The sequence below is a fragment of the Festucalex cinctus genome, chromosome 3 (assembly GCF_051991245.1).
Source record: "Festucalex cinctus isolate MCC-2025b chromosome 3, RoL_Fcin_1.0, whole genome shotgun sequence".
Classification (NCBI taxonomy): domain Eukaryota; kingdom Metazoa; phylum Chordata; class Actinopteri; order Syngnathiformes; family Syngnathidae; genus Festucalex; species Festucalex cinctus.
The window spans coordinates 15,193,612-15,207,231 of record NC_135413.1 but is presented as its reverse complement, the minus strand read 5'-3'; the positions used below and the strand labels follow the sequence as shown (position 1 = coordinate 15,207,231).

Sequence of the window (13,620 nt, the reverse complement as noted above, 5' to 3'; positions counted from 1 at the left end):
ATAAGGTACGAGGAAGAGACAGACTGCACAGTGTGTCCAGTGAGACATAAATACACATAAGTGAATACTTCTGCCTGGTAACAAACTGTGCATGTGCTTATGTGTTGCGTGTGTGTCTATGAATGGAAGCACACGTGCATTTTCATGCCCAGGCATGTCTGCTCCCAGCCTGCTACTGCTACATTTGGACCTTGGTAACGAAGCTCTCAGGAAGAGAATCATCACCATCTAAATACACACCCAACCACCCACAAAGATGCTGACATCCATCTGGTGTTGAAGTGGACACAAGGCTGATAACAACAACTAGGAACAACACAACCAAATATTCCCATGATGAACAACAAGCGGTGAATCAGTCATGAACTGCCCACTTTTATAACTCACACCTCAACCTTGTGAACTCCCGTGACGCACACATAAACACATACATTAACAGCTGTTCACTATCATTATCCCTTCCATCTATGTCGCCCCCAACCGCCACAATGTACCCCATTTATTCCCCAACTACTCATGTAAACAGCCCCACCCTCTCCATTTCACTCACCTCCGCCAAGCACCCCAGCTCCAACTATCTAGGCTACCAAGCACACACGCACACAACAACATACTAAGACCCCTGCACAAAAACACACACAGTCACCCCTACAAGCGTATGCAACGTAAACATTCAGGCAATGCTCCTGCCCCCCTCCCACTCTCAGGAATGCATGGCCAGCTGGTGGAGAAAAGAAAAAACGAAGACGCATAGCAAAACAGGAAATACATCAGCAGGGGCCTATCAGAGGGCTTTATCAGACCAGTGGCGGCCAAACTCAGAACCTGGGTGGCGCCGTATGCTGATTGGCTGATCAAAGTGGCAGCTGTGTCATTACAGGTCAGGAGGTCAGGGGTAATCAAGAAAGGTTACGAGCATGCACGTTTGTGAAGGGAATGAGGGGAAACTGGAAGTGAGGAAGATGCCAGAAGATGCTTCTGGATGAGAGGCAAAGTAAGGATCACTTGGAGAAATCAAAACAGAGGATTAAGAGATAAGGACCTTTGAATTGCCAACAAGTCTTTCACCTTCTATGGTGGATATAATTAATACTACCTAATGAAAAACACATTTCTCTTATTGGATATTTTTGTTTGGTTGCTAAAAATAAAACGTCACCACATACGCCAGCTAAGAGGAGGGGGCCTATAATGTCAAAAGCATATTACAGATCAATTATTTGCAATATAAGAACCTTAATCAGTCCCATAAAAATTCACATAATTTCAGCAGCAATAGTATATGCAGGAAATAGAAAAATAGTATGTCTGAGAAGATGTCTACAAGTGTATTGCACAACCATTGTCCCCGCATAAACATTCCAGTTCCGCCAGGCCTTTCTTTCCCCCCTGCCATGGTTAGCCACTCCCTCCAATGACTGCTAACCGCCGCATGTTACCGGCCAGCGTGCACACCCACCCGCCAACGAATGCAGAATATGATTCGGTGCATGACGTTCGTCGAATATGATTCACCACATGTAGCATGTGTCAAAAGAAACATATTTGAATGAATTGTAGAAAACTAAACTAAAAGCCAATTGTACTGTTTTTAATATATGAGCAGTATTAATTTTTGCATGCACTATTCTGCACCAGCGACTGCTAACTTTTGATTCCGACTTGAGATTTGCGCAATAAGTGGTATCCTAAATCATAGGGGTGTTAAAAAAAAATCGATTCGGCAATATATCGCGATACTACAGCACGAAATTCTCGAATCGATTCAATAGGCAGTCGAATCGATTTTTTAACATCCTTTTTTGATGGAAAAATATTCCGCAAAACGTCTAACTTTCACACCTTAAGCATGGAGAAGAATGTTATATTAATGGAACATTAAGCCTTAATATTTTATTGCAATGCTGTTCAAACATGAAAAATGTTACAACCTGTTTGTTAAATACAGTGGCTCACAGTTCTGAGACTGAAGTTTGAGATCAATAAATAATACATTTCTATACAAATCTTACAGTTTACATGTATAAGTTTACTGAATGGTATTTTCCAAATTTGAGTAAAAAAAAAAAAGCAACAAATCGGCTTGTAAATTCATATCGGGATTAATCGGTATCGAATCGAATCGTGACCTATGAATCGTGATACGGATCGAATCGTCAGGTACTAGGCAATTCACACCCCTACTAAATCATATTTGTCTTATTGTTGTTATTATCAATTTGGCTTCTCCAATAGACCACATAACTAACCTATTCAGACATCCATCCGGTTTATTCAATTATTATAGAATTCAAAATATTTCCTCCCCTTAATTTTATCATGACATATATAGTTACCGTGAAGAGATGCAATTTATACCGTGATGTGCATTTTGGGCCATATCACCCCAATGCTATTGGTGATTGGCTATGACAATAAATCACAGCACAGATGTCGTAAAATAGGTGTGAGAACTGAAACCATTCAAAACAAGCTCTGCAGTAGACATTTCAAAGTGCACGGTGAAGACGGTTTCTCATTATTTATGCTTGCTTTCCATGAAGTTCTTCTGAAACCTACATACAACTACATACGGCGAGTTTTCCCAAATCAGACGGCACAAAGGAAAATGAGCACTTTCAGCAAAGCCTGATTGCCAGGAAAAGCAACTAAGTTTATTGGACTCGGCACCAGCTTGCTTCCACACACTTATTTACAAAATATAAACACACTAATTAAAGTATAGGCCCATTCCTTCCTCTCAAAGATAAACAGTACTAGAATGGTAAGTGAAAAGTGAAAGCAGGGACTCAAAACAATGACAATCTGAAATGCCTGACCAAACTTTGATTAATAGGGAATATGCAGTTATAATTTAGTCACAAGGTTTGTACTTTATAATTATGTAAGGGTGAGGCACTTCTATAAAGATTAAACAATGACTGAGAAGATCAACAAATGCCAAACTTTCCATCCTTTATCATTTTCTTTCAGTCAATGAGACTCAATTATTATTAAAACTGCTGAACTTCACCATTTTCAGTTCCCACCACACGATTTTAAAAAAATTTCTCCAAAAAGACCAAAAATAAAGTGTAATGCTTAAACAGTTTAAAAAAATATCTGAAAAATTAATCTGTCATGTGCCATTTAATAGAAGCTATTTGAAAAATTCAATGGCGACATCAACCCCATCAAAAAGGATTTTTAGGATCAAGTTACAGTTTAACATCAGAGCACGTGTTCAAATAGCACCTTAACAACTATCTTATCAAATGAATTTATAAATTCATGAATTGTTTGTGACTCTTTCTTATTTGAAGATGCAAGAATTGCCTCCCAGAATTGCTGTGTGGCAGAATACTGCCATCCACCCTCATTGATCTTCCTTGAAGGATGCTTCACAGCCTGTCAATAGGTAGGATAGGTCAGAGGATGATACTTTTACTGTGGAAGGTATTATTAGCCTGGAAACCAGACTCATCGCTGGAACCAGCAGATGAGTCTGGTCACTGTTGGCATCGAGCGCATTTCTGAGGTGGGGCAAACCTGACCAATCAGGCAGTGAAAAGAGCTAAGAGCAGACAATGATGTCATAAAAGCGGGAAGTATGTGTGAAAGATTATAAAACACACGGACGTACATACGAAATATTATAATATTCATATGTAGTAGAAAACAGTAGCGGTGGGCGGATACGGAGTAAATTCAACATGGCTACTCGAACAGAGACAGTAGTGAATGACTTATGATTTGTGGTGTCATAAGTGTCTCTGTTTGATATAAGATATCTTCTCTGAAACCAGACCTGACCAATTTATTTCGTTCCAGAAAATAGGTGTGGCTTGTCAAAGCTAGGAAGGTATAGTTTTTCTTTTTATACCTTGGCAGTAAATGGTCAGTTAGAAACACCAAATATTTTACAGTCACCCTAAAGAGGCCTACACATAACATCCCACTATTCCAGCCCAAGACATCACTTCAGCACTTGCAGCCTTTGTCATCTAGAACTCATTCCATCTGAACCATCAAAAATAGTAAAAAGTTACTAAAACTGCTTGAAACTTAGTGTTCATTTATTTCTGAGCCCACTCTAAATTGGCATTTTTTTCAGGGAAGAGTTGAAATTAACCATTTCACAGAATAACTGGTTAGTTTTTCATGTCTTGTGTTCCTTTAAAGGGACAGTAACATGTTAAAATGCTATTTCCTCACCAAAAACATCACTGAAGTGGTGTTTTCCTCCATTCAACCTGCTATGAGAAATTCTACGTCATTCTGCTCTCCAAGCACCAGGCCCTCCCAAGCTGAGAAAATGAGCGGGTACTCACTTTATGATGTCAATAGGTGCAGACCCACGTAGTCCGAAGTAGCCTTAATCAGTAAACCTTCTGTCCAAAGCAAACAATTATCCTTCAGTTTTGCACTGCCAAAGTGCAATGACAATTGACCGTCTTAAATTCTCAGAAAGTTTCAGAGGCTGACACTTGTGTAAACTACACTAACTGCATGAATGGTGTAGTGGTTAGTGTGCTCGCCCTGTAAGCAGCAGGTCCCCGGTTCGCAACCCACTCAGACTTTTCTTTTTTTTTCTTCTTCTTCTTTCCTCTATGTTTTCCCTCTCCTCCCTTTCTCCACTACGATTTTTGCGGCAAGGAGCCGTTTTGTTTCAAATGTTTATTGAGGAATTGATGGCTTGCAGCAAAGGCAGCGCTCCAGCAGCAGCCGGCTCGGACGAGAGGGGGCGCGGCAACCATACGGGGAGAGGCAAAGTTTTACTGAACCGGGCATTTTACTTCCACGTTAGAAAAATAACTAGCAAAACACCTAATACTTCATTAAAAAAAAATTACACCGCTATGGTGTCAAAGGTAAGATTTAATCATTATATGCCTATAGTTAAGTGCGGAAGGGCTTTAAATACCGTGATATAATCCCTTTAATCTGAACCAACTCATTTGCTCTCTGAATGTCACGCAATTGAGTAATAGTATTTTCTTTCAATGTATGTATTTATTACTTTGCATTGGAATACGCCGCGGTTTTCATGAGCAGAGCGCTCATTCTTTTACTCCAAAAATAATGACTTACTTAATTTTGTGAAACAAACACTGTAAATAATTTTCCATTAATCAAGCTCACCTGGGAAATCATTCAAATTTGTCTGAGGTTATATGAGTGACTGAGTAAGAGAAACAACATATCGCTGGCATCGGGCCAAAACCATCACTTTTTTTTTTTTTAACCATTAACATTGCACCATCAAAGAGAACAAGCCGTTTTCAACACTTTATATTGGTCAACAATGTGTAAAAATGACACCCATGGTCTGACTAAAAGAATAGATTTTTTTAAAAATATAAAATTTGCCAAATTTGTGACAAGGTTTTCGACCCCACGCCAGTGATAGGCAAAAACACTCACAGTAAAAATAAGTGAAATATTTATGTGACTTAAAATTTTACATGCAAAAGTATTTGGAACACAGTATACATTAGAATAAAAACAAGGCAACATAATTAGAATTGTAAAAAACACACTTTGAAATAATTAGTTCTCAATCTAACGGGTGAAAATGGGCCAACCACAGAGGGCGTTGAGGGCGTTGAGGGCAAAGTGGCATAAGTTAAACATGTTAATTGATGTGATAAGCAAGGGTGAGGCAGGCCAGGGAAGGGAAGGAAGCAGCGCGACAGCCAGGCAGACAGAGAGGGCTGTGCGAGGAAAGCCTGTGTTTGCGTGACTAGGTGAAAAGGAAGAAGAGGGAGGGAATGAGAGTGGGAGCCACAGCAATCCAAATAGTTGAAAATAATAAAATTCCTCACAGATAAGCAACATTTCCCCGTCGAGCCAGCTGCTCCACAGAGCCGCAGCTTCACTCAGACCGGAGATGAGCAACAGAAAGCATCGTGGCTGGACACCCACATCCTGCGCCCCTTTCCCTGCACCACCTTCCCAGCCAGATAAACACATCGGCACAAGGCTACAGTTATGTGTCCAAACCTTTGCATTGTCTGCTGTTACTCATCAACAAGTGAGTGGCACTGTATTCTTGAGGAAATTGTTTACGAAGGCCACAAGAACTGCTGTCATCCATGCAACGGTTCAGAAAAGCAAAGCGATCCATTCTTCCGAACGGAAAACCCCTTGTCTTGTTTTTGAAGGGGCCCAGTTAAGGGGTTCAAAAGTCCATGTGTTCAGTGTGAGTCACCTTTGTTAACAAGACTTCTTGATTTTCAAGGTCAAGGGGAAGATTCTACTGTGAATAATATTTAGGAGTTGGCCACTTACTGAATGTGGATGTTTCCAATTGAAAAACATCAACATCAGTCACATCAATGAAATAGTCAAAGTTGGGCGGGAAAAACTAAATCTTTGCTGCTCCATCAAACCCAAAATGTGTTTTTGTAGCTGCACTATACAATTACTGTATTCTTTGTTTTCCTTGTTATTGTTGTTGCTGTTGTTGTATCACCCCCCACCAAGATGTCTCAAGGGTTAATAGTAATACATTTATTTATTTATATTTAGGCAACAGACCATGAAATCAGCAATGATTGCACCTTAACAAGACATTTCAGATTTGCCAATTTGAATTAGTCTCATACCCCAACCACCACACAAAACCCTGAGGATCTACTTTGAGGCAGCAAAAAGGCAATAATATGGGATGCACGGAAGAATGGTTATTGTAGGAACGAGGCAAAATGTTGCCATCTAGTGTCAGTCAGAACATGTTCCCACTCCTATTATACTTAGTAAGGCAGTTTCCGTTCCCATTTTTGTGTTGCTTCTCATTCAAACATGATAGAAAGACAAAGAAATAAATATTTCCATTGTACAACTGCAGGTCCTTTTTATGGTCCATGTTTGTCAGACAAGAATCTGTTTGGCGCTTCCAGTTTATGGCCCTGCAGACAGTGGCCAGTGCATTCAAAGGCCTACCAAAAAACAAAACCAAATGAAAACAGGCATATATATATATATATATATATATATATATATATATATATATATATATATATATATATATATATATATATATATATATATATATATATATATATATATATATAGAGAGAGAGAGAGAGAGAGAGAGAGAGAGAGAGAGAGAGAGAGAGAGATAGATAGATAGATAGATAGATAGATAGATAGATAGATAGATAGATAGATAGATAGATAGTAAGAGTGATAAAGATGAGATTCACTACAATACAATGGACTGGATAGGCACACATCTTGGTTCATCTCATCTCTGCTTGCTTTCAATTAGGTGCAGTACAACAGTCAAGCAAATATGAACTAGTGTGAATTTCTGTAACATGGCAGCAAGTAATCCCACAGGTGCCTGGATGTGCCGTGCGCCGCCCAACACACAGAGAACACAAAACATGGTTCCTCCCCTCTTGACCTCCTCTGAAAACAACATGAGGAAAATGTCTGAGATTCCTTTCCATACACAAATTTCATCACCAATTTTGAGGCTCGTGTTGGGGCTGTCAGCTAAACCTGCACCTCTTGATTAGGGAGAGGAAGAGAAAATGTTTGAAATACTTGTTTAGGAAAAGGTTGACACAATAAAACCCAACCTTGCTTCAAGATTTTCGCCGAAATATTGCACAGTTGTGCTTTCTCCTATACATCTTCAATGCCTTTACCTTCGTGTCTCACATATTTCAGCTATCTTTGCAGTTGGATGTAAAGTAAGTTAGCTATAAGAATGGCTCCAAAGAAAATTTATGATGCCATTGACAGTGCTATTAGGAAGCCAAATCGTATTAATTGCAAATCAAATGCTCTGTGCATCTGATCTCGCTATGCACCGTCAACTTCTTGCGGTGCAAGGGTGTTCTGAGAAGCAAAGTTATTTGGGACTTTATGCCTCTGGCAGGGTCACCCTGGACAAACGGGTACTGATGAAAGAGACCAGACAAAGTAAAGCTCAAATGAACCCCAGTGACAAGTAAAACAAATTTCCCTCATCCAGATGTGGCGCTTGATGGCAAACGCAGGGTTGCCGGTGGCACCCAGGGAGTCCGACTGGGCACAACTCGAAGAGGCAACGTTAGCCTACCGTCTGTGGGAGGGGTTAATGGGATTGGATGCAAAATGAGCTGGGTGGCAGCCAAAGGCAGAGACCTTGGCAGTCCGATCACCAGCTACAAATGCTGGCTGAATGTCACCCGCCTAGCAGGAAAGAAGCAAAAGCTGGTGTGGCAGAATGAGAAAATTCAAGACAGATTGGTTTCTGGTAGCCTTCAAGTGGGGGGGACCAGTCCTGACTGTTGGTTGTGGACAAAACAGCAGTTGAGAGAAGAACCCACCCTTCCTTGGAAGGAGTGGCTTTACTGTTCATCTTATCCCTACCAATAATTCATTATCAAAACTTTATAATAAAAGGTAAAATGATATGATATATTTTTGTGGGCTTTTTACCCTTCAATGTTTTTCTCTTTTTCACCCATTCAACTTCAAACTCTTGAGCTCATCCCTACACAAAATTCTTTGTCAATTTCAAAATAGTCCAAAAATTAAGATTTTAATTTTTTCATTACATCGAACATCCCCATTTTTTAACTTTAACCTGCTCAGCTCATCCATTATCACTAAATATATTTTCAAAATTGCAAAATAAAAGCAAAAAAATAAGACCCCCCCCCCCCCCCCCCCAATCCAATTTGCATATTTTTTTACCCATTCAAACCGTTCCAAATTAAAAAAAAAAAAAATCATTCATTATCAAAATTTCAAAATACAACATAAAAAGGTAAAAAATTATATATTATTATTTGATAGAAAAATAGGCCAGGCGGAGTCTGGCTTATTTCTAGTTTGCGGTCTTTTGAACAGACATTGTTTTTAGAAGAAAAACGCATTTCTGTGACCCCAGCCAACTTGCCGGTCTACTTTTGTCTCGATCTAAACTGGACCATATCTCAGGTCACAGGACGCTGTCTGGGGTAAGTCAGTGCTGATTGCACACCACTATAGGTGCAGATGCCATACAGATTCATGTAAAAAATCCTGCACTATCCCTTTAATATAATTAAGCATCATTCAATATAATTCCGTTATATTCAGTATACTTTAATTTCACATCATTTCATACCCTTCAACATCATTACGTATCAATCCATATGATTCTCAAGCAGTCCACATTATGTGACATGCTTCCATATTTTTTTTTTAAAACAGCATTTCAAGCCTTAATACGCAATTACTCGAAAAATCGCCTTCTCTAGTTGAGTTGAACTACATTTATAGGTTCATTTATATTGGAATATCTTTGGAAGGATTTATCAACAAAAAATGGGAATTAAACAATAGTGTTGAGACTTTATATACCCACTGTATATGATCTCACCCTCCTTTGGGAACCTGATGATTGGCATTTCATCATTCAGAAATCATTCAGAAATGCAGGGAGCCATCCAACATCCCATTCATATATTCAGAGCATCACTCTCCCGGATCTTTCTACATGCACTCTCATCACTCAGCTCACTTAAGTGGTGCAGCTGGCAACCAGGAAAGTGTACAGCACTTGCATACTGCTGCAAGTCCAAGGAGAGTGAGAAAAAAAAATCTGTAAAAAACCAAACATAAATGTAACCTCCTTCGACTGTTTAAAAAAACAAAACAAAACAAAAAAAAAACAAAAAAACGCATTTACCGCTACTCCGTAAGTAAAGCAGGAATGCTCTATGCTATGTTGCTACACATCAGCTACACACGAGCTGCGTTTGGATGGCTCACGTGGCTAAACACTGTCCTTCCACAGGGAAGAGCCATTCCTAAGTCAGTAATCCTTGCCTCCAGGTGACAAATAAGTAGCATTGCAAAGTATTGCTTACTCCAAGTAGAGGTGGACGAAGAGTAATAACGGAGAAATCATGCTCACCGCTGAGCTCTCCTGAAATGTAGTCACGAAACACATGAATAAGTGCCTGGTGGTACGGTACAATTTTCACAGAAGTTTGTCTGGAACTGTTTTAGAGTGGAGATTGATTAACACAAAATTGTGCAAAAAGCACAAATCCAAAGACGTCAAAAGGTCAAAAGTATGCTAATATAGTGTATTCAGTATATAGAATACAGCAATTTCTAAAACAGGCCGGTGGGCGAATGATGTGTCTCTTGGGGGCTTCCCTGTGCCCGGCGGGCACCATTTTGGTGACTGCTGCTCTGAGTTCATCCAGACAAAGCAACAACCTCAGGTGACCCTTTGAGAGCCAAACCAAAATTGTTACATGTACTATTGATTATCATGAATACTTTTCCAGAAAGAAAACTATGACATACATTCAAAATGTAAAATACACTCAAAGTTGACAGAACACGTTTTGTTTGTTTGTTTGTTTGTTTGTTTTATGTAAACAAACTCCTGCGATTGGCTGGCAACGAGTTCAGGGTGTACCCCGCCTACTGCTTGAGGCCAGCTGGGATAGGCTCCAGCACCCCTGCGACCCTTGTGTGGAGCAAGCGGTTAAGAAGATGGATGGATGGATGGATGGATGTAAACAAACTCTAAAGGAATGTTCTTCAGTGATGAGAGGAGAAATGTCAGACATGCACAAAACAAAATTTAGAAATAAATTATATACTATATGTTAGTCAATCAACACCTTTAAACTAGGATTTATAAAATAAATGCAATCTAGTCCTGACAATGAGTCACATCGATATTATAAAACAACATTTTCAAAGAGCACTAAAAAAAAAAAAAAAAAGCTATTTGACAAGAAAATGGGGTCAAAAAGTGCACCGTCAAATTGGATTTTCTTGAAGAATCAAACAGACGGAAATGTGTGAGCTGACTGCAAAGATTTTTCAAAAACTGTTCCTCCGAGCGTAGCCATAAGCTATGCATGAAACCAGTTTCACTCTGACACATCAGTCCCTGTGAAGTGCAGCCAGACCTAAAAACAATCGGATTGACAAAAGATAGTTCATTGCTCAAGCACTGTTTTTGCCCATCCCAGCACTAGCACCTCCATTCTCTAACACACAAACAGCCCCTGCCTGATAACTTTGCCCCGTCTCTGGACCTCCACCATCTGGCATGACTCCATCATGGCCTCATTTAACTCCAATGCCCACTGCACGCATGTGCACACACAGCCAACACTCAAGCAAATACGCGCAGAGGGTCTTTACCCAATAGTTGGGTCACCCCCTTAGACGGAGGAAAATGTTCGTCACGGAACTCCGCTAACAGGAGGCCTCCCCTCAACCACAAACCAAGAGTAAGGAATGAAAGGAGAGGGGGGGTGGGGGAACGAGGAGGAGGGGGGGGGGGGGGGCGGATGCATGACAGCTGCAATATTAGCTGATGGAGGGAAGGATGAGGGTAAAATGGGGGGCCTCGGTGTGAGCATCGCGACCTACAGAACATTCTCCCACATGTGGAGTCAATTATGAACAAACTTGTTTTGTACCAACTGCTGCAAAAGAGATTTTTTTATGCATGTGCATGCATGTGTGTGCGTGTGCACACGTGCGAAAGTGAGAGTGAGAATGTAAGGGGTAGCTGAGGATGTAAAAGGAAGCATGTTTTATGAAAACTATCCAAAGAAATTGACTCTGTATATCTATAAGATTAAGCAATTTTAACCTGCCAGTTTGACATTTATGGATGTTGTTCACCATCAAGTGAGCACGACTGTAATTATAAAGTAATTGACACTAAAAAGGCAAACGCATCCTCTAGGCCTAGGACATGAATGACTGAGACACACATTGAAGGGTGAGACAGAAGGAAGTTCCTTCTGTTCCTTCATGGAACACTTAAGGCCGAGATACACCAATCAGACGTCGGGAGTCGCACAGCGTTGGGCCGACGGCACGCACCGTCTGATCAGTATATACATTACAGTAGTAAAGTAGGATCAAGTTGGACTATGTAATTTGTTTCCAACAAATTCGCCATGTTGAATCGGCGTCGTGGCATTTGATTACTGTGATTGGCTGTTAGCTAGTGAATCAGCGCACAGGGCAAGAAGAGGAAGTGACGAACGCGGATATACAGTACTATTGGAAAGTTATTATTATTCCAGTTTATGTCAAAATAAATCGACTAAAAATCATCCCCAAAGGCTCATGCATTAAATTAATTACCAAAGACTAAAAGGAAGAACATGTTTGCTGTAATTATAGTTAGTTTTAGTTAGTTTTGTAAACATAAAATGTAGTTTCAGTTAGTTTTCGTTTTTTTAAAAGCATTTTCGTTTTTATTTTATTTCGGTAACAATATTGTTTTTTGAATTTTAGTTGTATTTGTTTCATTAGTTTTAGTTAACTGAAATAACCTTTAATGGCAGATACCCTCCCTTCTTATTTTGACCATCTCCAAACATTTTTGTTTTGTTTATTTTATTTGAACTGAGTCAAATGCCATTTTTAGCATATGTCGCAGGCCACTGAAAAATGGACGGCGGGCCGTAGTTTGGACACCACTGATCTCGGCTTTTAACTCTGCTGGGAATTTCATACTATGTACTTCTTATGTGACAGAACAGAGGATGTCTGCTTTTGAAAGATTCATGCTTGCTTCAATTATGCATCAACATTGTTCAATTTAACTATTTTCATGATCATCCATTTCGGGACAGAAGATTATGGAAAATAATCTAATTGCAATTTTTTTCCCCCCCAAAATTGGAATTCCGATATTATATGTGATTATTTTTTTCAAGGTCCTTTTCAATGCATTTTTTACCCAACAAAAAGTCAAAATTATAAAATCATTATTAAAATAATGAAATTATCACATTCATTCTGCACAAAATATTAACTTTTTACTGCTGTAAACAAGACAGGTGTCAACGAGCTCATTCTCCCTAAACAACACACAGACAGGGAAGAAGCTGACATGTCTTCTTACCAGCTGAACATACGCTACTTTATAGTCAGGCTGCTTCACCCTCTGGTTAAGGTGATTCCTCTTCTTGTTGGAACCTGGCAAATAAAGAACAGTTTGAATTACTTACAAGTGTAGTCGTTACAGAATGCAAAGATGAATTGAGACAGTGATTACATGTACATGACTTAAGAAAAATCTAATCGCTGATAAAATGCCAACTGAAAACAGACTTTTAAAATACATTTAAAGAAAACTGAACTGCAAGCAAGATTTATGTTATTCAGACTAAGAAACCGTGATTATTTGATCTTTCTTGCATACATGCTACAGAAAACCCATTGTTTAGGTTCCTATGAAAAATATGGTATTTTTTTAGTAACAAATGGATTCATCGATATCAAATCGATTTTCCTTTTCAAGCCCGATATCTATTCATAAAACCATGAATCGATTATTTTAATACAGCTTTTTCCCATAAATTCATAAGCAAATAAAATTTTAAAGGCCAACTTATGTTGTAGCTTACTGCTTTCTTGAAATTTACTGTGCACATGAATTTAAAACATTCAGAATCGTTTTAATTTACATTTACAATTATTTAATTAGAATTATCACAATATTTTCATCTAATCGTTGCTGATGTCAATGTTTGTGTAACACTGAAGTGATTATAGCATGTGTTACTTTAATTAATAAATCATTTGAGCAGTTACTGCCTGCGTAAAATTTCAATTTGAATTTAATATTTCTGGAGTTGTTATTGTGTCCTTGATATTTAA

General features: G+C 39.1%; 1 protein-coding gene across 1 annotated transcript in view; it reads right to left on the bottom strand.

The window, feature by feature from the left end:
* mrpl23 (mitochondrial ribosomal protein L23) overlaps positions 1 to 13,620 on the bottom strand; it is a 50,525-nt gene that overhangs the window by 15,397 nt on the left and 21,508 nt on the right. Inside the window, exon 4 of the mRNA XM_077518018.1 lies at positions 12,863 to 12,936. Within this exon, the coding sequence (XP_077374144.1) occupies positions 12,863 to 12,936 (74 nt within the window). The remainder of the gene's footprint in view (positions 1 to 12,862; positions 12,937 to 13,620) is intronic.